The following is a 25,058-nucleotide window of genomic DNA, read 5'->3' on the forward strand; positions in this document are numbered from 1 at the left end:
CAATAGATAGCAGCAAGGAAATGATTAAATCTGATGGAAATTTGACATACCATGGAGAGAGAAGTTCTTTTAACTTGGTGGAATAATATGCATTTCAGAATATATACCTTTTAAGTATTTTTTAAAGTTTGGAATCATTTATTCCAAAATTCTGATTCTTACTGTTTTAACTCTCAAATATTATTTCTAATGAGTGTAATTTATTTCTTTTGAAGTCCATATGTGATGTATAAAAATCTTTGATACTTGTTTTTAAATGCACAAAATGTTTCTTTTTTAATTTGAGTCAGTTTTATACTCTTCTTTTGTCTCAGTGTCAACTCCCGCTGCTATCACTGCCAGAAGGCTAGTGCTGGGATTCTAAGACTTTGACACAATCATTTGTGGTTTTGAGGTATTGCAGACATGTCTGAATGATTTAATATCTGTTATAAAGTTAATCATTCTTTGATTTTTTGAAGCTATATCCTGTAGTTGGCCTTTGCTTTGTTTGTTGTTTGCAGTGGCTGTTTCTGAGTTGACTTTGATGGAAGTTCATTGGCCCTACAAATGTTTACTAATACTGGACTCTCTGAAGGGATTGATTTGTGTTTTTGAGCATGTGCTGTAAGCTTACTTAAGACTGTGATCTTTATTGCTTTACTACCATTATAAGTGAGAGATGATTTCCAAGGGGTCTTTTAGGACATTTTGTGACTGGTATGCAGTTTAGTCTAAATGCAAACAACACAAAGATGCGCTTGTTTTGAAGTGTACATTCTATTATAATCCTTAAACTCCATTTAAAAGTACAAAAATGTATTGTTTAGATTTTTTAAAAAACTTCAGGACGTCACCGGTAAGTAATTCATAATGGTTAATCCATTTATTAATGATGCATCTGCATTGCTACTGGGACTTAATGGCTTTCTGTGAAGGAGTCTTTCTGACTTTAACTTTTTGTTTCAGCACATTAAATAGACCTAATTATTTATTTTCCCATAATGTTGCTAAAAGCTCCAAGTTCTTATTACCCAGAGAAGGAATATTTTGTAAGTATATCAACAAATAATGAAAATGGAAAGAACAACAATTTGTTTTCAGTTTTGTCCTTAATGAACTTCATTTTACAAATAACATTTCACTTCTTTAATATGATTTTCCTTTTATAATAGATAACTGCCTACAATAGGCGCACCTTTGAGACTGCAAGGCATAATTTGATAATTAATATAATGTCAGCAGAAGGTAGGTATTGAAAATATGTTGATCATTTCCTTATTTACAAGACGTATTTCTTTATATTTCATAACTACATAAAATATAGTTAAGAATTTTAAAGCACCACATACCTAATATAGTTGATGAAGTAGTAAAACGTAGGAAAGAAAACTAAGCAGTATCTAAAATTTATTGTAAAATATTATGGTGTGTTATGATGGTAAAAAACTCAAGATAGGGACAGGAACAGATAGGCCACTTATTTCTTTAAGGCTTGGTTTCATCATCTGTAAAATAAGACTTAAGAATAGCATCTCTCTCATAAGTCTGGGATAAGGATTCTGTGAGTTCAGGCTTGAAATGTGCTTAACACAGAGCTGATCACAGAGTGCACGATCAATAATTATTAGCTAGTTTTATTACTTTACTTTAAAATTTACTGTAGGTGGTTGTCTAGTTGTATGTGACCACATAGAGTTGTTGGAAGACAGAAATAAACTGCAATTTGTCACACAGTTTCCTTCCTAAATAGCTAATCATGTGTTAGTAACTGTTAGAATGCATTAGCAATTTAAAGTTACATATGCCCAAATTGTAAATGATTTCCTAAGGACTTGGAAGGTTAGGGACAAAGGCTATATTCCAAGAATTTCACTCTCAAATATTTTAACTCGATTTTGGCAACCGACTGGGAAAAATACATACTACTAAAAACTATGTAGTTAAAATTTATAAATTATAGGGTAATCCTCTCTATACAAGATCTCATGTATGAGCGTGATAAGGGAAGAGCTGATGCAGAATCTTTTTCCTCTGAAAACAGAAAAACAATTGTGCATTCTTGATAGGGGAATTCTTGCTTCTATTTACTAATACAACTAAAAACAAATGAGCAAACACAAAACATTTTATCAGAACCTATGAATTTGGAATTCATGATAATTCAATCAAGGCTGGATCAAAAATTGCCTTTAATACTATATGAAAGAAAGCAATTTCTGTAAAATGAAATATGCAGAAATTGCTTAAAGACTTGAACCCCATTAAGTGAATTTGTCTCCAGATACTTAGTAGTATCAATTGTAGACAACAAATGTGTGAGTTTAAAATTAAAATGACCTTCATACATGAAAAGCAAGTCCAAGTACCAGTTCTGTAGTCCTGGATAGAGGGCTCCTTGTTGACTCTCCCACTCCCCAAGGGCTTTTGGTAAGTATTTATGTTTGGATCAGGGAGACTTTTGTTCTTGACTACAATTGTGGTTGGATCCTTGCATCCATCCTAAGCTGTGTCTGTAGAATTGGAATATCCTTAATGAGTAGAACAGTTGAAAAGTTTCCTTCCTCCTTGAGAGTTCATCACTATAGTTGTATATTAATAGTTATATTACAGTGTGCTTGGACCATCTAACCTCACCATTATGTCTTAGAGAGACTCAAAACTTTTTCTCAAGTATGGGAATCCCTACAAACTGAAAGACAGCCTCCTCTACAGCTTGAGCTAACTCCTTCTCAAGTCTGGTCTTGGTGCATAGATACAGAGTACACAAGGATCTTAATAGGTGTGCTGGTGTTGACATATGGAGACCCATGGTCAAGCAGATAATACTAATGGAAGGCACTAGACAACAGTGGAGCTGAAAGTTGGCATTAGGAGCTATTTATCTAAATCAGGAGTTTTGAAGGTATGCTGCTGAGGAAGAGGAAGAAAAGGAAATGGGTTTTGGAAGCCATTACCTCTCCTTCAGGTAGAGCTGTTCCACTGCTTTTTACACAGGGTTTAGTGGCCCCTAACTATTTGAATACCACTGAACTAAAGGTCACGTATGTGTCTTTGGTAGTCTAGAAAGAACGTCTATGTGCACTAGGATGCACATCTTTGAGCATGGCCTACACTCATGCTGTTTGTCCCAGACAAGTTTTAGGAAAAGAAATAGCACAAGTTTATATCAGGGTAATCAGGCTCTGTCCAACTCCCTGCCCAGCTGTCTCCTGTTCTGAGAGACCTAATGGGAAATTAGTCATGTAGTCTAGCACAGCGTGGCGCTCAAGGGGAGTACAAAAAGTGATTCTCTAAATTGGGTTTAGCGCCTCAGAGGCCTGCCACCAATCTGCTGGCCTACTGTTCTCTTGGCCTCGGTGATTTCCAAATATAGCAGGCATGGGATTTCCCCAGAGTTAGAAAGCTGCTGTGACTCATCTCTGGTAGGCCTGGCATCAGCTCTTAGCTGGGTAGACAGCAGGCAGCTGCCCAACCCAGAGCCTCTGAAGGGCGTGGTGGCAGCGACAGGCTTCGCAGAAGGTCTCAGAGAGGGAGGCATGAAGCAAGGTAACAGGGATCAGGAAAAGCCAAGTAACAATTCTCCAAAAAGTAGTACTGATAATAAGAAAAAATGTTTTACATGCTCATTTAGAAAATTTAGGATGTAAAAACATTTTAAGGAAATGAATAGGTTATAGACATCTGGCATAGTCAACAGCTATTTTCGGTATTACTTATAAATATTATTTATTGCCAAGAAACTCTTCTTCAGGACATGTTGCTGCATGACTGTTTTTAGGTATGCAGAAAAATGTAGCATAGTTAAACTATTGTTTGTCTGTATAAAACAGGAAATTTATCTGCTTAAAACAGAGTAAATATATTTTAGAAGATTACAGATGGACCATACATTAAACGAATATAACAAAATCATAATCAGTATAAATGACAACATAGGATATTAAGTAAAAGACTTTTTATGATTAGGGCCTTGAAGAACTAAATCTTCAGGAAGTAATGACCATGCTCTAGAAAACTGTTAAAAACTTTGAAACCAGAGTTTCCTTCTTGACTTTAGCATCAAATCTCTTTTAATATCAAAGAAACTTCATAAGAAATGAGTCATTAAGATTTCTGGTACTTATTATGTAATTTTCATTTTTGGTTTCTTAAGGAAGAGTAGAATACTTTACAGATACATGAATTTTATTGAAATAAATCACAGGATATACATAGTATTATTACTATTGGTGACTTTAAATTGGTATAGAGTACAGAAACATCTTCTTGTACTTTTAAAGTATGAATTCAGATAACCAAACTTTTCATATTATTATTAATATAATAAGAGCTGAAGTTTAGCCGAGTGTGGTGGCTCATACCTGTAATCCCAGAATTTTGGGAAGCCAAAATGGATCACTTGAGGCAAGGAGTTCAAGACCAGCCTAAGCAACATAGTGAGACCCCATCTCTACAAAAATAAAAATAAATATTAGCCAGGCATGGTGGTGCGCTTCCATAGCCCTAGCTACTTGGGAGGCTAAGGCAGGAGGATCTCTTGAGCTGCAGTTAGCTATGATCACACCCCTGCTCTTCAGCGTGGGTGACAAACTGAGATTCTCGAAAAACCAAAAACAAAGTTTAATATTTTATAAGTTTTTACTATATTTTGGGAATTCCACTGAGCATTTTATATATACAGTCTTCTTTAAATGAGATAAAAATCATATGAGGTAAGTTCAAATTCATGGAAAGTTCTTGGACCTCTCCAAAGATAAGCTTCCATATCTGAAAGTAGAGAGAAAAATGTAAGTGCCTACTCACTGTCCTGTTGTGAGAATTAAATGTTATAATTTACTTAAATCCCTTAGTTTGGTCTGCCTCATAGTAAATATTTTTTAAAAGTTAACCTTTATTATTATAAAATATTATTAAATAAAAAGTAGGCTATTTAAGTAAAAGTAGGCTATTATTAAGAGAACAATCAAAATATAGGAAATGATGGTTTGTAATTCAAGAGTAACATTTGAATAACAAATATTTCTGTATTTAGATTTTTTATATTGAGAGTCTTATTTTGACATTGGGCTGGTTTAAACTATAAATTATGAACTATTTAGAGGGAAATTTTGATGAGACATTGGGGAGGGGAAAAAGCTAACAATATGAAATGTGGAATTACATAAGAATTTTTAAATTTTTCTAGCATATTTAATTTTAGAGTAATGAAAACAATAGAATTGCTCTGATTTTTAGAATTTGTGTTGGATATATAACCAAAATTTATTTTAGGAAAAAGTGACATTTTAGCATGCTCCTAAAAAGTTTGGTAATGTTATCAATTAAAAATGCAGATTGAGTCTTTCTTCTTTTGAGGGGTAAGTCCTATAATTATAAATTACTGGACCTTGGGTTTTATTATATTGTAGATAAAGTTCTGTGTCTAATGTATGTTATGTTTTTAGAGACATCCTCTGTTATACAGAAAACTTTTAAAGCCAGTATTAATTTTGTTCCCTACTTCCAGGGTTATGGCAGAATTCAACAAATCTCAAATTGTTCTTTTGTTTCCCCTTTGAAAGACTACTTGTTAAAGATATGCATACCCTTTTTCGTCAAAATTAGACTTCCCATTGCCATATCAAGCAGAATTCTTCATTAAAAATATGAACGTAGAAGAAATGTTGGCCAGTGAGGTTCTCGGAGACTTTCTCGGGGCAGTGAAAAATGTGTGGCAGCCTGAGCGCTTAAACGCCATAAACATCACGTCGGCCCTGGATAGGGGCGGCCGGGTTCCGCTTCCCATTAATGACCTCAAGGAGGGGTAAGTAGACTTTTATCTCATTGTCTTCAATATAGATTTTTAAATATGGTGATTTTTATCATGCTTAGTATAGATGGCAGATGGCTTGTTATGGTTTTCTTTTTAATAAGAAATAGATATTGTAAAGATAAGAACATGCTAGCAATTTTCTCTATTGACAAAGAGATTGTGTTAATAGTTCTTTGTATCTCAAGTTCCAGGTCTGTGAAATCTAATTGTTATAGATCAGCATCAGCATCATAAATTATAGCACTAAGTCTTTTGTGCCTTCCATAGAGAAACTGATTATTTAGGGCCGTGAATTTCAAAGGAAATTGATGCCCCAGTTATCAGCTGCAGAAGGATGTTCGCCCTGCTGTAACTTTATTCTAGGAAATTGTTTCTTCGTCTTTAACATTCTTTCCACCATGTGTTGGTGACTGATAGCTGGGGTGGATTGGAAGCCCAGTCCTATGACACGAGAGCCTAAAGCCTGGCCTTGTCACTCACAAACTGGAGGATATTAGGCAAATCTTGAACTTTTCTGGGCCTTAACTTCCTAATCTGTTCCAGTGAGGATTATACTCTCCCTTAGGGTTGTTATAATGATTAAATGAGACAATGTATTAGAAAGGGATTTGTCAATTTTCAAGCTGTACAAAATACAACTTATATCCTTGTAGAGGTCATGAAACACTCTTGCCTGTGCAAATTGAAAGCGTCAATGTTATTATCAAGACGAATTTTGATCTTTAATTACTAATCTGTAGGTTGAGGCAGATTTGCTCCCCCCATCCTATTACAGTATGTGGTACAAATCACATTTTTTCATAGCATGTCTCTTTCCAGCTCCTCCTTCATCCATAATTCTGAAAACACTGTTATACAGGTGATATCTGAAATTAGCTAGAATACCTGGATTAGTGAGAATTAACTCCAAGGGCAGCTTTAGAGGAGAACTTTGTTGGAAATAAGGGGAAAGATCATAGATGAAGTCTGAGGGAGTGTATAGTAGGAGGGTAGGGAAAATCAGTGAGTTATAAAGTCCAACTTAAACATTTCAGAATTAAGTTTTATCTTCTATGTTACAGCAATAGATTTTGAAGTCAGTCAAACACACATAGAAGTGCTTTGAGGATGGTATTTGCTTTATCTTTTGTCTGTACACTGGTTGGCTTTCTATATGAAAACATAATTCTAGACCTTAAATTTTCACTTCAGAGTTACGATGTGTTTCTCTTTTCCACTGAGTAATTAAAGTGAAACCATGGATTGAGATGAACAGCAGTATTTCCCCTGAAACATTCTTTAAATATGAAGCTTTGTCAACATTTTTCTTAAAGTTATGGTGTTCCACAATGATTGTTAAAACAATAACCAAAAAAAAAAAAAAAAAAAGATGTTGGAAGAAATAGCACAAAAACCAGGCACTGGTAGAGTTTTCCATAGTTGTAGTTTTTTCTGGTCTCACCCTTTCTCCAATCAGTAGTACAGGCCCTACCCATAGAGGCACTTTTAGAACCTGAACTTAATTGAACTAAGCAGCTACCTAAACCAAACTCTGACCTAAAGCAGTGCTTTCCAACTATGTCTAGCCTTAGAGTTGCCAGTAGAACATTACTAAAAATATAGATAGGTTCCTGGCCTCTGATTCCCCCTGGAGACTGATTCTTTGAGCCCAGGGCTGGGCCTGAGCATGTGACTCTAAATTAAGAACAGAATTTTTGTCCTACAAGTACTTGTTAGAGAATTCAATCATTGGCGGACTGGCCCCCAACACCTGCTAGAGGGAGGCATATGCTGTCAGATATTTGAGAGTTCGTCCCATGGCATTTATTTGGACTCTTGTCTCAGATCCCTTCCCAACTTGAAATGCTTTCCATGAGTTTTAATTTAACGTTAAGCCTTAACCTTTACAAAATATTCTTATGAGGAGTCTTTTAAAATAGCATTTCTATAAATTGTTCCCAATGCCAACTCTATTACTCCAGTGTCCCTATAAGAGCACGAATAAAATAAAATCCTATTGAGTTATAATTCCAGAAGAAAAGTTTATCCCTAGGAATGATTTTGCATGTTTTCTTTAGTTGTTATATAATGTCATGGTAACAGAAATAATTTTTTTGCGCCCTCTTGCCTTAAATTTAGAAATAAATCCAACGCTTAACTCATCTCTAGTGCCTTTCTTCTTTTTTAATGGTGTATATTGTGATTTTTAATTTACTTAATACTCTTTTTTCCTCTGTATTTTCTTTTGAAAATATCTTAGGCTATAAATTCTTTTAAAAATGAAATATTGAAAAGATCAAGAAGTAAGGTCAGTGACAGCAAAGGAATTACAACCTTTGCTTTTTAAAAATTTTATTTGAAATATATATCCATATATTTCAGAAGTATTAATTAAGCACCTAATAAATGTGCTTAACACTTAAGCAGAAGTCTTGGTCCTGGATTTAAAAAAAAAAAAGATCCTCATGAAATTATTTCCTATTACTCATGAAACCCACAATCTACTAACTGTAATATAAGTTTTTTCATGTTCAGTGGATGTAGTTAAATAAACAGCAGATGACCAAGAGTAGCTCTCAGTGGTAGACGCTTGAAGTAAACCTACTATCCTTCCGCCATCTAAAGGGTCATTAAATGTCTATCCTCAAGAGCCTACTCTGCAGCATCCCAGCTCATTGTCCTTTTTGACAAGCATTTTTTCATCTCTGTAGAACTCACTGACAGCTTTCAAACTTATCCTAAATCAAACAGAAAATGATTATAAAGATTTACTTCAAAGTAAGTAAGCTCCTGCAAAGGAAGGCTGAGCCCTCTGAAAAGGTTCATTTTCACGTGCCAGACCCATAACCCCAAAGCAACTATGCTGTCTCTGGACATGGTCTCGATGCTGCTTTTGCTCCTGACACTGAGCCAGAGGCTAAGGACTCATGGATGTATTTAGCTTGGGATAAAGCTAGTGGAAAGAAGAGCAGGTTTATATTTCATTCTAGGCATGTCATAGCTGCCAACCAGGGGTGAGTGATGTAGTGTAAATAGTGGCTACAAAGGGAATGATGGGGTGTGAGGATTAAAGAATATATTCACTTTTCCTAAGAGATTGTCAAACTTACCACTATTTCCTCTGGTACCAAAGCATGTGGATCTAGCCCCAATTAGCAACTGAGAATCCTGGTTTATTCTGTAGAGGGAGTACTCATAAAGTACTCCCTCCAATCAATTGTTGGATTTTTGTCCTGTATCAAAGGCCTCAGTGAGAAGTTATACTTGAGGAAGAGAGAATGTAAGTCAATGGCTGCCAGGTATTGGTCTGATGGAAAGTCATGATTCTGGGCCAGTTTCAGGAGGGTTCTGAAGCTGTCCCCATCTTTGGTGATAACAGGATTGCCCTTTTTTCTTAAATGATGTCACTCCTCTGTAAATTAGTACAACCTCTATGGAAAACAGTATGGAGACTACTCAAGGAACTAAAAGTAGACCTACCATTGAATGCAGCAACCCATTACTGGGTATCTACCCACAGGAAAAGAAGTAATTTTATCAAAAAGATACCTGCATCTGAATACTTACCACAGCACAACTCACAGTTGCAAAGATGTGGAATCAACATAAGTGTCCATCAGTTGATGAGTGGATAAAGAAACATGCACACACACACACCCCCACCACGAAGTACTACTCATCCATAAAAAGGAATGAAATAATGTCATTTGCAGCAACTTGGATGGAACTGGAGAACATTATTCTAAGTGAAGTATCTCAGGAATGGAAAAACAAAACACCACATATTCTTGCTAATAAGTAGGAGCTGAACACTGGGTACACATGGTCATAAAGTGATGTAAAGGACACTAGAAACTAAGGGGAAAAGGTGGGAGGAGGTGAGAGATAAAAACTTACCTTTTTGGTACAATGAATAGGATTGAGGTGGCAAGTACACTAAAATCCCTGACTTCAGCATTATATAATATAATTCATCCATGTAACAAGAACACTTGGACCCCCTTACATCCTTTCTTTTTTTTTTTTTTTCAAATATCATTTCTTTTATGGATTCGGTGGTGATATGAGATGGGAATTTTTGAAAAAATTCCTTTAATAAAAATAGAAATTGGAACCCCATATCAGTTCATTTTTATAACAAAAATAAATAAGTGAAATCAATGTAACTATATGTTTAATTTCTATTCTTTTAAGTTCTATCATTTTTTCTTTCATAATTTAACATTTCTTATTAATATGTATTTTTCATGGGAGAGTATTATATTAGTCTCTGGGGCTTAGTGATTTACAAAATACAGTATGTGCTTGCAATCTACTAGGGACCAGGCAAGTCATCAGATAATTAAAATCAGTGTTGTGAGAGCCACAATTGAGGTACCACAGAGAGGGCTCCTCCTCTGCTTCAGGTCTGTTCCTGGAGAGTGTTCATGGAGGAGGTGAGGTCTGATCTGCATTGAAAATGTGAGTACAGACTGGCCTGCTGAGAAAATGAGAGAGGGGAACTTTAGGCAGAAGTAAGGTCATGGCCAACAGCCCTTAGGAGAGAGCATGTTGGACTTGGCAACCTAGTTAGTGTGGAAATGGGAGAGAGAGATCCAGAAGTGATAGTTATCAAGGGAGCAAAGACCAGACCATGTAAGGCCTTGTCTACCAGAGAAGTTGTTTGGATTTTATCTGGAAGCATTAGGGACCTTTGTAGAAAATGTCTGATACTAAAATTTTCATTTTAGAGAGATCATACTTGTGTAGAATGAGGGGAGGACTGAACGGAGGGAATGCTGCGTAGAGACATTGGTGTTGAGGGGGGACCCAGTAGCCATTTGTGTTCCCTGCTAGAGGTACGTGAACATGTGAGAAAGTTCTTTTAGAATTTAGTGCCACTGAAACATGAAAGTCTCTTAAGAAACAGTCACACTACCCCTTCTCTAATGATGAGGACTGTGACATTTACTGTTTTTTCTATTTTGATTTGGATACAAGTAAGTTCAGTGCCAAATTCAGTGTTCTTGATTACAATGGAATTATTAATATTAACCCTTTAGATTTTTCAGTTTTTTCCTAATTTTTGATTACCTTTTTATTTGTTTATTATGTATGTTTTGCTATAATCTTATGAGTCCTTTGTCCTTTATTTTTCATCTTACTTTTTGATTGATTGATTGATTGTAGATACGTACAGAAAAAGTGGGGTAGAAGAAAAAAGCGAAAGTGTGGTGTTGCTTCTTTTGAGAGTCCGAGAGTTTCCAGGCAACATGTAATGTGTATGGACACATTTTTCCCTAAACTGCCTTTTATCTCCTATATACATAAAGAATAAAAGGCATTCATTAGTTAGGAGAATTTGGGGAAAAAATAAAATCATTAGATCCATTTATCTGGCTGTTGCTGAAAAAGGCAGAGTTTTGACTTAAATTATTTACCTGTTATTTGGCTCTTCACATTATATGTTTAAAGGCCCAATAAATGTATTTCAACTCAAAAAAGGAGAATTGAGTTGTTCAAATTGGAAGCAAAAATTCATTGCAAGGAATGAGTCTATCTAGCATACATCTATCCCTAAGGTTTTGAAGCCCCATGTTTTGTTAGCATTTATTGAGAGCCTTGTGCTTGATAATGCATTCCTGTCCATCTGTTTACACACAGTTGAAAATTTGAAAACATGTGCTAGGGTCATAATGGTAGAGATCATCCTCATTTCACTTCATAAAAATTTTACATTTTTACATATCAAAAAGCTAGCTAAAGGGGAAACAACAGATTATGAAAAACATAATTTTAGCATGTATAGCATAGAGTTATTATTATACATGGCTTCAGACAAAATGATGTATTTAAAAAAAACCAGCATGTTCAAACTTTTTGATTCTACAGAAGAAACAATAAATACACACTTTTGTTATACCTACAAGGCAAATCCAATATCAGCTGCTCTTGAGCATGACATTTTTGCTCTGTTTTTTTTAAACTTGGTATAATGTGTTTTATTCACTCATTCAGCAAATAGGCTTCCTAAGGACAATGGCAAAGACTGGGTTCAAGGAGAACTGTTAAGGACTGTTGCTTCACTCCCTGAGGAAGGTGATGGTGACTAGAACTAGAGTTGTGGCAGTGGGATAGAACCAAGTGGACAGGTGTCTACGAGAGTTATTTCGGGATAAATGTCAGAGACTGATGATGGATTGGTTATGTGGAAAAAAGGAGAGGAGTCAAAAATGATGATGCTTGAGTTCATGACTTGAGCATCTGGGGATGCCAATCACCAAGAAAGAAGAAGATAGAAGGAGGAACAGGTGGAGGTGGGGTGGGGTAATGGTGAGCTCAGCTTGGAACATATTACGTTTGAGAAGCTTATAGATCATCCAAGTAGAGATGAAAGTAATTTGGCAGTGTAGGTCAACTGTCATAAAAATGTTTCCACTTCTAGGCATCTCTTTTAAGAGAGTAACATTAAAGAATAAGCACAGAGGTAGTCTTTGCAATATTATTTATAACATCAAAAAATTGGAAGCAACTTACATGTCCAACTCTGAAATAATTGCTGAATAAATCACGTGCACTTAAAAAATTATATTGCCATAAAACTGTAATTACAAAGACTACAATGTGGAAAATGCACACAATACGTTAATTGAAAAAGCAGGATACAAAATTATATTTTAGAAATGATTGCAATTAGGTTAAAATGTATGAATTTGAAAAATATTATGCAAGGTACATTGGAAAATGAAAACAGTTCTCTTGGCAATATAAATGAGTTCTGTTTTTATATCCCCAGTTTTCTGTAATATTTTTATATTGCTCTTATAATTTAAGAAAAACATTTCAAAGCACAGAAACTTTTATGCCCATTTATGTTATCTTGAAAGGAATTAATTTAAAATCTTACTAATTAGAAATGCAAATCAATGTCTTGTTTAAGCAAGAGAGCTGTTAACAGTTGTAAGAAATGTTCGTTTTGTATCTGCATTTAAAGATATATTTCACAATTATTAAGGACAAATATGGGGTTAGCTTGGCAGTTAGTAAAAGAATAGAAATTAACTTTATGTGAGGCTTAAAAATAATGACTTGTTTTAAATGGAATATGTTTATATTTGCTGATCATCTAAATACTGATAGTTTCTTATATCTACTTTTCTTCTGAACTTTTAATTTGATCTTCAATTTTAGTCCATTATTTTGTTTGTTTGCTTCCCAAAGGTACAATCGTTTTTTTTTTTAGAAATGTTTTTTCAAATTAAACTTAAGTCCTAATATCAATTTGATGTAAAGGGCACAGGATTTGTGTAAACATTCTCTGGAACACCATTGTCATTTCCACCTTGGCTGTGACTTCATGCTTATGTTGACATAGCTTTGAATCCCATGCTGTACTTTTATTTCATTTCATTTTTTTAAAAGAGCAGCTTTATTGAGAAATAATTCATAGATTGTACAATTCATCTGTTTAAAATATATAATTTTGTGATTACTATAATCCATTTTAGAACATTGTCATCCCAACACTTGCCACCCATCCCACCCTGTGCCCATTAGCAGTCAATTACCACCATCCCCAGCCCTAGGCAACCAACCACTAATTTACTTGCAGTCTCTATAAATTTGCCTATTCTGGACATTTCATATGAATGGAATCATACAACATGTGGTCTTTTGTGACCAGCTGCTTTCACTTTGCATAATGTTTTCAAGTTTCATCTATGTTGTAGAATTTATCAGTATTTTATTTCTTTTTATTGATGAGTAATATTCTGTTGTATGGATATATCGCCTGTTGTTTATCCCTTCATAAGTTAATAAGCATGTGGATTGTGTCTCCTTTTTGACTATTATGAACAATGTTGCTATGAACATTCATGTACAAGTTTTTATGTAGACATATATTTACATTTTTCTTAGATGTATCCCTAGGAATGGAATTGCTGGGTCATATTATAACTGTATTTAACCTTTGAGGAACTGCTACACTATTTTACAAAGCAGTTGCATCATTTTACATTCCTACTAGCAGAATAGGAGGGTTCCAATTCCTCCACATCTTCACTAGCTCTAGCTATTGTTTGTCTTTTTTAGTATAGCCATCCTAGTGGGAGTGAAGTGGTATCTTATTGTGGTTTTGATTTCTATTTCTCTGATGGCCAGTGATGTTAGGCATCTTTTCATATGCTTATCAGACATTAGTATATCATCTTTGGAAATATGTCTATTCATATTCTTTGCCATTTTCAATTGAATTATTTGTCTTTCTGTTAAATTGTAAGAGTCCTTTTATATTCTAATACAAGTCTCTTATTAGATATATGATTTGCAAATATTTTCTCCCATTCCATGGGTTGTCTTTTCCCTTTCTTGATGGTGTTCTTTGAAGCACAGACCATTTTAACTTTGGTAAATTTATTTATTTATTCTATTATTGGTGGAGTTTTTTGGTGTCATATTTAAGAAATCATTGCCTAATCTAAGTTCACAAAGATTTATGCTTGTTTTCTTCTCAGAGTTTAATAGTTTTAGCTTTTACATTAAAGTCATTGATATATTCTTTAAGTATACTATTTTTAATAAAATGTTTAGGTTCATAGAAAAATTAAGGAGTGGGTGCAGAGATTTCCCATATACCTGCTCTCTTCCCACACATGCATAGCCTCCTCCATTATCAACATCCCCCACCAGAATGGTATATTTATTATAATTGATGAACCTACATTGACAAACATCATTATCACCCAAAGTCTATAGTTTATATTAGATTTCACTCTTGCTATTGTATATTCTGTGGGTTTGGACAAATGTCTTATGGCATATATCCAGAATTACAGTATCATACAGAGTAGTTTCACTGCTCTAAAAATTATCTATGTCCCACCTATTCATTTCTCCTTCCCCTCAAACCCTGGCAACCATTGATCTTTTTATTGTCTCCACAGTTTGCTTTTTCCAGAATGTCATACATATAGTTGGAATCATATAGTAGATACCGTTCAGATTGACTTCTTAGTAATATACATTTAAGTTATTTCCATGTCTTTTCATGGCTTGATAGCTCGTTCTTTTTTAGTGCTGAATAATATTTCATATTCTAGATATACTATAATTTATTTATCATTACCTATTGAAGGACATCTTGATGGTCCTCAAGTTTTGGCAATTATGAATAAAGCTGCTATAGACATCTCTATGCAGGTTTTTGTGTGGATATAAGTTTTCAACTCCCTTGGGTAGATACTAGGGAGAGTGATAGCTGGATCATATGGTAAGAGTATGTTTAGTTTTGTAAGAAACTGCCAAGCTGTCTTCCAAAGTGGCTGCACCATTTTGCATTCCCACTGAAAGTTCCTGTTACTCCACATCTTTGTCAGCATTTGGTACTGTCAGTGTTCTGGATTTTGGCCATTCTAGTAGGTGTGTAGTAGAATTTTATTGTTGTCTTAATTTGTATTTACCTGATGACATGTGATGTGAAATATCTTTTCATATGCTTATTTGCCATGGATATGTCTTCTTTGGAAAGGTGTCTGCTGAGTTCTTTGTACATTTTAAATAATGGTCCTTTATCAGATATGTGTTTTGCAAACATTTTCTTGCAGTCTGTGGCTTGCCTTTTATATTTTTGACAGTGTCTTTTGCAGAGCAGAAATTTCATTTTAATGAAGTTTGTCTTATCAGTTCTTTCTTTCATTGATTGTGTCTTTGGTGTTGTAACTAAAAAGTCATCACCAAATCCAAGATCATTTAGTTTTTCTCCTGTGTTATCTTCTAGGAGTTTCATAGTTTTGCATTTTGCATTTATATCTGTGATCCATTTTTAGTTAATTTTTGTGAAAGGTATAAGGTTTGTGTCTAGATTCTTTTTTTTTTTTAAACAGGCATGTGTCTAGTTGTTAAAATGCTACCTGTTGAAAAGATCATCTTTCCTCCATTGTATTGCCTTTGCTCCTTTGTCAAAGATTAGTTGTCTAGATTTATGTGAGTCTTTTTGGGCTCTCTATTCTGTTCCATTGATCTATTTGTCTATTCTTTCTTTGCCAGTACCACACTGTCTAATTGCTGTGACTTTATAGTAAGTCTTGAAGTCAGATAGTGTCAGTCCTCAAACTTTGTTCTTCTCCTTCAATTTTGTGTTGGTTACTCCAGATCTTTTGCCTGAACATGTAAACTTTAGAATCACTTTATCAATATTCACAAAATAACTTATTAGGATTTTGACTGAGATTACATTGAATGTATAATTAATTTGGGAAGAATTGACATCTTGACAATATTGAGTTTTCCTACCCATGAACTTGGAATCTCTCTCCATTTCTTTAGTTCTTTGATTTCTTTTATCAGAGTTTTATAATTTTCCTCATATAGATCTTATGCCTATTTTGTTAGATTTATATTTAAGTATTTTATTTTGGGGGGTAATAATGCAAATGGCATGGTGCTTTTAATTTCAAGTTCCACTGTTCATGCTGGTATACAGGAAAGTGATTAACCTTAGTATGTTAACTTTGGTATCCTACAGGCTTGCTATAATATCTTATTAGTTCTAGGAGACTTTTTGTCAGTTCTTTTGGATCATATCATCTGTGAGCAAAGACAGTTTTATTTATTCTTTCCAATTCTATATGCCTTTTATTTCCTTTGCTGCTTTCATTGCATTAGTTAGGACTTCCAGTATGATGTTTAAAAGCAGCAATGAGAGGTGACATCCTTGACTTGTTCCTGATATTAGTGAGAAACTTCGAGTTTCTCACCATTTTGTATAATATTAGCTGTAGAGTTTTTGTAGATGTTCTTTGTCAAATTGAGGAATTTCCCCTCTATTCCTGGCTCACTAAGAGTTTTTATCATGAATGGTGTTGGATTTTGTCAAATGCTTTTTCTGCATCTATAATAGGATCATGTGATTTTTCTTCTTTAGCTTGTTGATATGGTGGATTATATAAATTGATTTTTTAATGTCAAACTAACCTTGCATAACTGGGATAGATCCCACTTGGTCATTGTCTATAATTCCTTTTCTATATAGTTGGATTTTGATTTGCTAATATTTTGTTGAGGATTTTTGCATCTCTGTTTATAAGATGTACTAGTTTGTAGTTTTCTCATAATGTTTTTTCCTGGTTTTGGTATTAAAGTAGTGTTGGTCTCATAGAATGAGATAGGAGGTATTCTCTTGATTTTTATCTTCTGAGAAATATTATAGAAAATTGAAATAGTTTCTTCCTTAAATTTGTGATAGGATTCAACAGTGAACCCATCTGAGTCTGGTGCTATTTTTGAAGGTTTTAAATTATTGATTCAATTTTTTTACTAGATATGTGGTCAATATAGATTGTTCTTCTTATATGAATTTTGGCATTCTTGTATGAATTTGGCATTCTTGTATGAATTTTTGAGATTGTGTATCTCAAGGAATTGGTCCATTTCATCTGCATTATCAAATTTGTGGGTATAGAGTTGTTCATAATATTCCTTGGTTATTCTTCTAATGTTCTTGGAATTTTTAGTGATGTTGATCTTTCATTTCTAATATTAGCACTTGTGTCTTTTCTCTCTTTTTTTCTTCAGAAGCCTGGGTTATCAATTCTATTGATCTTTTCAAAGAACCAGCTTTTTTTTTTCCTTTGATTTTTTTTCTCTTGATTTTTTGTTTTAATTTCACTGATTTCTTCTCTAATTTTTATTGTTTTCTTTCTTCTGCTTACTTTGGATTTGATTTGTTCTTGTTTTTCTAGTTTCCTAAGGCAGAAACCTAGGTGGTTGATTTTAGATCTTTTGTCTCTTCTAATACATGCATTCAATGCTATAAATTTCCCCGTAAGTGTTGATTTTGCTGCATCTCACAATTTTGGTGTTATAGTTTCATTTTCCTGTACTTCAAAATATTTTTAAATTTCTTTTGAGATTCCTCCTTTAACTCATATGTTATGTAGAAGTGTGTTGCTTAATCTCCAAGTATTTGAGGATTTTCCAGTTATCTTTTGATGTTGATTTCTAGTTTAATTCTCTTGTCATCTGAGAGCAGACATTGTATGATTTCTATTCTTTGAGATTTGTTAAGGTGTGTTTTATGACCCAGAATATTGGTAAACGTTCCATGTGAGCTTGAGAAGAGTGTGTGTTCCGTTATCGTTAACTGAAGTCGTCCATAGATGTCTATTAAATCTAGTTATCTGATGATGATGTTTAGTTCCACTATGTCCTTACCAGTTTTCTACCTGTTGCTTTTGTCTATTTAGGATAGAGGGATGTTGAAATCTCCAGCTGTAATAGTAGATTCATCTGTTTCTCTTTGCACTTCTGTCCACTTTTGCTTCATGTATTTTGATGCTTTGTTATTAGGCACATGCACATTAAGGGTTGTTTTATATTCTTAGAAAAATTGACCCCTTTATCATTATGTAATATCTTTCTTTATCTCTGATAACTTTTCTTGCTACAAAGTCTACTATGTCTAAAATTAATACCTCTAATCCTGTTTTTTTAAAAATTAGCATTAGAATGGTATATCTTTTTCTATTTGATGTATACGTGTGTATATTTAAAGTAGATTTCTTATAAACAACATATAGTTGGATCTTGTTGTTTAATCTACTCTGATAAGCTCTGTGTGTTATTTAGAGCATTTAGACCATTAATGTTTAAAGTAATTACTAATGTAGTTGGATTACTCTCTGCCATAGTTGCTGTTTTTCTATTTGTTGCCCTTGTTCTTTGTTCATGTTTTTGTCTTTCACTCTTTTCTCACCCTTTGTTGTTTTAACTGAGCATGTTATATGATTCTATTTCCTCCCCTCTCTTATCAATCGTGGTTTTTTTTCTTTTTTTCCTTTTTTTAGCAATTGCCTTAGAGTTTGTAATATACATGTACAAGTAATTCAAGTCCACTTTTAAATAACACTATACCACTTCCTGGGTAGTGCAAGTACCTTATGGTAACAAAAGAATCCATATTTTTCCCTTACTTCCAATGTAACATTGCTCTTATTCATTTCGTTTATATATAAGCATATATAAATGTTTATATACTTAAGCATACATAGGTGAATACATTGTTGCTATTATTTTAATCAAGCTGTTATCTGTTAGATCAATTAAAAATAAAAAATATAAAAATTCTTCTTTTACCTTCACTTATTTCTTCTCTGATGCTGTATTTTTCTTTATGTAGGTCTGAGTTTCCCACATCATTTTACATCTCTCTAAAGAACTTCTAACAATTCTGTTCATTTTATTTAATAGAACCCTTTATTAATCATAGTTTAAAATTTCTGGTCTGATCATTTCAACATCTCTGCCATATCCGAATCTGATTCTGATGCTTGTTCAGTCTCTTCAAACTGTGTTTTTTGCTATTTAGTATGTTTTGTAATTTTTCCTTGATAGCTAGACTAATGTACTGGGTGAAAGGGATGGCTGTAAATAGGCCTTTAGTAATCTGGTGGTAAGGTGGGGGATGCTTTCTATAGTCCTATGCTTAGTTTTCAATCTTTCAGTGAGCCTGTACCTCAGGACTGTGGACTTCTCATGTGCTGCTCAGCTGCCTCCCCCTTAGGTCGCGCTCCCCCCTCCCCCAAGGATGGCTACACTGGTCTAGTGTTGGGTATTTTCCTTCCTTTGCATGCAAGGATAGAGCCAGCTATAGTTGGGTATTTTTCTTTCCTCAAGTCAGTTAGGCTCTGATATAACCCTAGCAGAGTAGGCTCTGGTTAAATAGTTTCTCCTGAGGGCAGGCTTTGTTAAGAAAAGTACACTCTGGTGTATTTCAAAATGATTTTTTCTCCTCCCCCTGCTGGAAGCACAAGGGAGTTGTTCTGTTATACTCACTGTAAGAACCTGGTAATCTCAAGGAGATAAAACACATAAATGTGAGAGCCCTCTGATGACTGGGTTCCTCTGGAGTTACTGCCGCCTTAGATTTGTCCACACTAAGCCTCCAGCAGTTCATCAATTACAGTTCAGGGTTGCCTACCTCAGTACTGGTTCTCTCAGAAGTTTCAGTTCAGGGGTTTCTTCTCCAGTAAATTGTGATTCTCTGTATATTTGTCTGTCTGTCTCTCCAATTTTTCAGGTAGCAGTTTGCCTATGACCTTGCTTCTCCTATGGATCTAAGAAGAATTGTTTATTTTTTAGTTTGTTTAGCTTTTTATTTGTTGTTAGGTTGAAGTGTTTACTTCCAAGCTTCTTATATGCTATACAGGAAACCAGAAGTCCTTTTTGATCTATCGTGGGTTAATTTTATATATGATGTGGGGTAGGAAGCCCAGCTTCATTCTTTTTTATGTGGTTATCTGGTTGTTCCAGCACCATTAGTTGTAAAGACCATTCTTTCCCCCTTGATTGTCTTGGCAGTCTATTTACTAAATATGAGAGTTTATTTCTCAGTTTTATTCCATTGATCTATATGTCTATCCCAATGCCTTTTCTACACCATCTTGATTACATTAACTTTGATTAAGTTTTTGGATTGGGAATTATTACCCTTCTAAATTTGTTTTTCTTTATCAAGGTTTTTTGTTTGTGTGTATGGCTATTCTGGGTTCCTTAAATTTCTATATGAATTTTAGGATCAGTTTGTCAATTTCTGCAAAGAAGGCTGCTGGAATTTTGATGATTTTATTTCATTTCATAAGTCGCTGTAACATTGTCATTATGAAAAGAAGTAATATTTACTTAGAGTAATTTCCTGGTTTTCTCATTTCTTTTGAAAGGTCAATGAGACGCCTGTCTTCTCAGGCTGTTCCAAGATTATTTAAATGCTGTTATTACTATCTTGTTTTATTATGAATTCTTTTTTAGCCAATTAAATAGATTATTTCTTCATAATTGCTACGATATACACTAAGAAAATAAATTTTGTGTGCCTTGTTTGTGTTTACCAAATGATAATTTTTCTCTTACATTAATATCTTAGATAAAAGAATGAGAGGCCTTCTAAAGAGAGACCAAGCATGTAAAGGTTTGTCTGGTAGAAAAACTGACAGAACTGTTGGGTAAAATAGCAAAGCCTATCTAAAGCTCCATACTTCCAGGGTTATAGTTTCACAATCTTATTATAATGAAATCAAGTGAATATTTATTACTTACAATTATTTATTAGTGATAGGGTTTTTTTAACACAATTTACATTAAGAATAATTTTTAAAGGTATAGAGTCTGCCAAATACAATAATCAGAATATGATACATGATTATTTTTAATAAAAATAAATGGGAAGAAATAAAATTTTTTAGAAATTAACATTGAATGGAAAGAGTATTTGGTACACCAAAGCACTCAGTAAATATTGGTTGAATAAAGGAATGAATGAGAGGAAGCCCTTACATGAATCACTGCTTTTAAAGCTCAGTCCTCTACCGTAGGGATAATTCTAGTTAATCCCTCAATTCAAAAGGATAAATCCTGCTTTCAAGGTAGATTGTTATTTTAGTGTTTCCAATTTTCTTAAAGGATACCTGAAAGTTTCACATTTTTACAGCGTTTATGTCATGGTTGGTGCCGATGTCCCCTTTTCTTCTTGTTTACGAGAAGTTGAAAATCCACAGAATCAGTTGAGATGCAGTCAAGAAATGGAGCCTGTAATAACATGTGATAAAAAATTCCGTACTCAGTTTTACATAGACTGGTGCAAAATTTCATTGGTGAGTTTTTGTTTTATTTTGTTTTTGCAAATGTAATTAAGGGTGATGTGGCTGGAGATAACATTTGACAAAAACCTGAATTGCTTTTAAGGACAAATCCTGGGTTTACTTTGTTAACTGCAGTTGACTTTCCTTGACTTTAAGGATTTGGTAAGCTTGTCAACAGTACATCCGTTTAGGAAACAGTATCTCCACTTTTGTACTCACTCTACCCTTGATTGGTTGCTGGGTCTGGATTAGCTTGGCAGGTGGTCCAAATGAACCCCCTGGACATCCAGGTACCTGCTAAATCAGCAGGGATTATGGAGTCAGTGTGATATGTGCAGAACTTTTCTTCTTAAATATGCCACCACGACCCCACTTTGGCAGGAGAGAATGTAGTACAATAATAACCCCAAAAATAAAGCAATGTTGTGCTAATGATTCAATGTCCTGAAAACTCAAATTTTAGGGAAAGTTAAAAGCACAAGAAATAATTCCAAGTGAAAAAAGTTAGAGTCTTACCTACAGTTCATACCCATTTAATATTTCTTTCCAAACCACTTTTTAATTTGCATGTTAAAAGATTTAGGAAAATGTAAGGTTTCATATATACATAAGATGTGTATAATGTTTTATATTTAAATTTATATTATGTCTCTCTATATAACATTTTGATCCTGCCATCTGAAAGGGAGGAGAGTTGTTTTAACTTTTAAGTGACCTTTTGATTTAACTTCTGTCAACTCTGTGATTGGTGGTGAGTAAATTAGATCTAAGTTTAAAGTTGACATTTGAACAAAGTTATTGACACATAAACACAACTATCACTTCATGTCTTAGAGAGCCAACTGCAGGCACCTTTCCAGGGTCCAGTATTGGAGGACATATTACTCACATTGCAACACTTAGCACCCCTTTTGGCCTTTTGCCTTGGACTCTTCTCATGTCCCTTGTGTCTTAGAAAAATAATGGTCTTTCTTTGCCTTCTTAAATCTAATAAAATTATTAACTTGTTGTGGCTTATGTGTATTAAAGGTAAATTTGCAAACCTTAGTATTTTAGTCATGGTGCTAATCATACAAGGGTACAGGAGACTGAGAACCTGCTATCCTAATTAAATAGGGTTCTCTCCCCAGAGTTGATAGATGGCAGGACATAACAACCCTGTTTTACTTGTGGTTGTACTGTAAAATAAGTGTATGTTTAGGAATATTATCTAAGTTCTAAAAATTTAAAAATGACATGTGTTCTGAAGATTTTTATGTGGTAAGGCTTTATAAATAGAAAGGTTGGGAATTTTTATTTTTTATTTTACACATTTATTTATATTCCACATATTTATTTATATACTATGAATTATTTCAGAAGGCTTAAATAAAAGTCATATAGTAAACATAATAAAGTAGAAAAGAAGTGGAAAATCAGGACCTAAACTTTACCCCCCAAAATAAGCATAAGATCATGCTTGACAACAAGCCTCCTCATGTGCAAGACAAAAAAGGAAATTCATCAGTTATTTAGTTCTCATTTTTAAAGAGGAGTCAGAGCATCAGTTCTTTGGCAGAAAACAGAGTTTTTACCAGCATTGTATTATTAACAAAATTCTTCAAGTGGATTTTTTGGGGAGAGGACACCGAGTAGTGCTACAAGTAATTCCCCTCAACATTTTTTTTTAGTAGTAAATGTAGGAACAAATTTCATATGTCTATATTTTTAATGTCCTCCAATAAAAAAAAACACCTTAGCATAATTAAATGCACCTCAGCGAAAGCAGTTCAGTTAATGTGTTGTAGGTAAATTAGTGTAAGTGTTGGGCATTTTTTGATCCTGGAATAGAGTAAGAGTATAGCATGTTTCTTAGACTATGTTCCATGTTCCTTAGACTATCTTTTCTAAAACTTCCTCTGTCAGCTGGGTGGCAGAAAGATCAAGAATAACCCATTTGGAAATTGTCTGTGATTTTTTTTTTCCTTTCTCTTTTATAAGTTTTTTTCTAAGTTTACAAAACTTAGAAACCATACCTGCATTCCTAGTAGTCAGCCAATTGAGGTTTGTTAACATCTGCACTAGAGGTTTGTTACTAAGAAACAAGAAATTTACATAGTAGTAGGAAGGACTGCTTTAGAAGGAGAAAACCGAAAAAGGACAACTACATACACTTCACATACATATACATTATGCATGTATACATATATGTGTACATATTCATGTTGTAGGAAGGGCATAGAAAGCAGGGCAAGATAAAGCCTTTATGTTACTGTCATTTATTACCTTCCCCTAGCAGCAATAAATTGCAAATTCAAGGTGATAAAGTAATTGGAAAAGATGACTTTTTAGATAATCTATCAAAGAATGTTTTGGTGTGTCCAGATCGTAAAATCTCATGTTTGCAGGTATTATTTTGATGTGTAATTGTCTTCTTTTGCATCAGGTTGATAAAACAAAGCAAGTGTCCACCTATCAGGAAGTGATTCGTGGAGAGGGGATTTTACCTGATGGTGGAGAGTACAAACCCCCTTCTGATTCTTTGAAAAGCAGAGACTATTACACGGATTTCCTAATTACACTGGCTGTGCCCTCGGCAGTAGCACTGGTCCTTTTCCTAATACTTGCTTATATCATGTGCTGCCGACGGGAAGGCGTGTGAGTACTTTAAAACCTTAATAAAAAATTAGAGAGCCTGCTAAGATAATAACATAGAATATTCCATTAAAAGCAAAGTTTCATTTAGTTCATAAAATACTTTCTAAATGAATTGAAAATGTGTTCAAGTTAAATTGCAGCACTTTATTCCTTTAAAATGAATTAAAATAGTTTTGAATCTAGTAAATCAAATTAGGAGATATAATTACTTTATTCAAAAATTATTAATGCTTGATGTAAATTCATGCTGGTAAAACAGACCGAAGAATAATTAAGGCTAGATATTTTGGTTATACAAGCCATCTATGTGAGCGCAGACTTCAGAATCTATTGACATGGTAATTGCATTTTAAATAAATAAATTGTCTTAGTTTGATCAGGAGTGATGGTCAGAATTCTTCCTGAAATCTTTCTGCTGTCAAACAGGGTGACATAATGTAAATGTTTAAAACATATTTAAAAAAGCAATTTAGGAGTAAATTAATAAGAATAAGGTATAATTTGAGTAATGAGTCTTCACCTCATGAATAGTTAGTACTTTCAGGACATCTATGTCAATTAAGATAATCTCTTGAGATTATCTGGAAGTCAGGATAACAAAGCAAAGGATAAAAGATTAATAAAGCAGCAAGTAGCAAATTCTTCCATTTTACATGTAGCCTGATTTCATTATGTCATAGAATTTATTTCAATCAAGAGCTTGATTCTTAATCTCCATTTTTTTTTCCATTTTTCTATGTGTTTCTCATCAGTATTCCATCGCTGTATGTGTATTCATCCAAGTAATGTCATAAACCTGGTGGCAAATGCAGCCTGGTTGCATTTAATAGTAACAATGTCAGCATTTCCACATCATGCAAGATCCCATGAGCATATAGTCTTAATGTTCCAAATATCAATGCTATTATTTAATTCATAAATTTTGTTTTGTTTCTAGGGAAAAGAGAAACATGCAAACACCAGAGTAAGTGTCTTCTTTCCTGTTATTTTCTTTATCATTTTTATTCCACTTCTCAGTTGCCCATCATGCTCCA

The 25,058-nt window shown here is 34.0% G+C and overlaps 1 protein-coding gene across 9 annotated transcripts in view; it reads left to right on the plus strand.

The window, feature by feature from the left end:
- The window catches only part of SGCE (sarcoglycan epsilon), a 69,508-nt gene that overhangs the window by 30,636 nt on the left and 13,814 nt on the right, over nt 1-25,058 (plus strand). For 5 of the 9 annotated variants that reach the window (XM_012757129.3, XM_012757133.3, XM_012757135.2 and 2 more), the window contains 5 exons: nt 1,155-1,227; nt 5,587-5,785; nt 21,237-21,399; nt 23,813-24,024; nt 24,962-24,988. In XM_012757129.3, coding sequence (XP_012612583.1) covers nt 1,155-1,227; nt 5,587-5,785; nt 21,237-21,399; nt 23,813-24,024; nt 24,962-24,988 — 674 coding nt within the window. The remainder of the gene's footprint in view (nt 1-1,154; nt 1,228-5,586; nt 5,786-21,236; nt 21,400-23,812; nt 24,025-24,961; nt 24,989-25,058) is intronic. The other 4 variants (XM_012757131.2, XM_012757134.3, XM_012757136.2 and 1 more) reach the window with 1 other exon arrangement.

This window comes from Microcebus murinus, chromosome 9 (assembly GCF_040939455.1).
Source record: "Microcebus murinus isolate Inina chromosome 9, M.murinus_Inina_mat1.0, whole genome shotgun sequence".
In the NCBI taxonomy this organism is placed as follows: Eukaryota; Metazoa; Chordata; class Mammalia; order Primates; family Cheirogaleidae; genus Microcebus; species Microcebus murinus.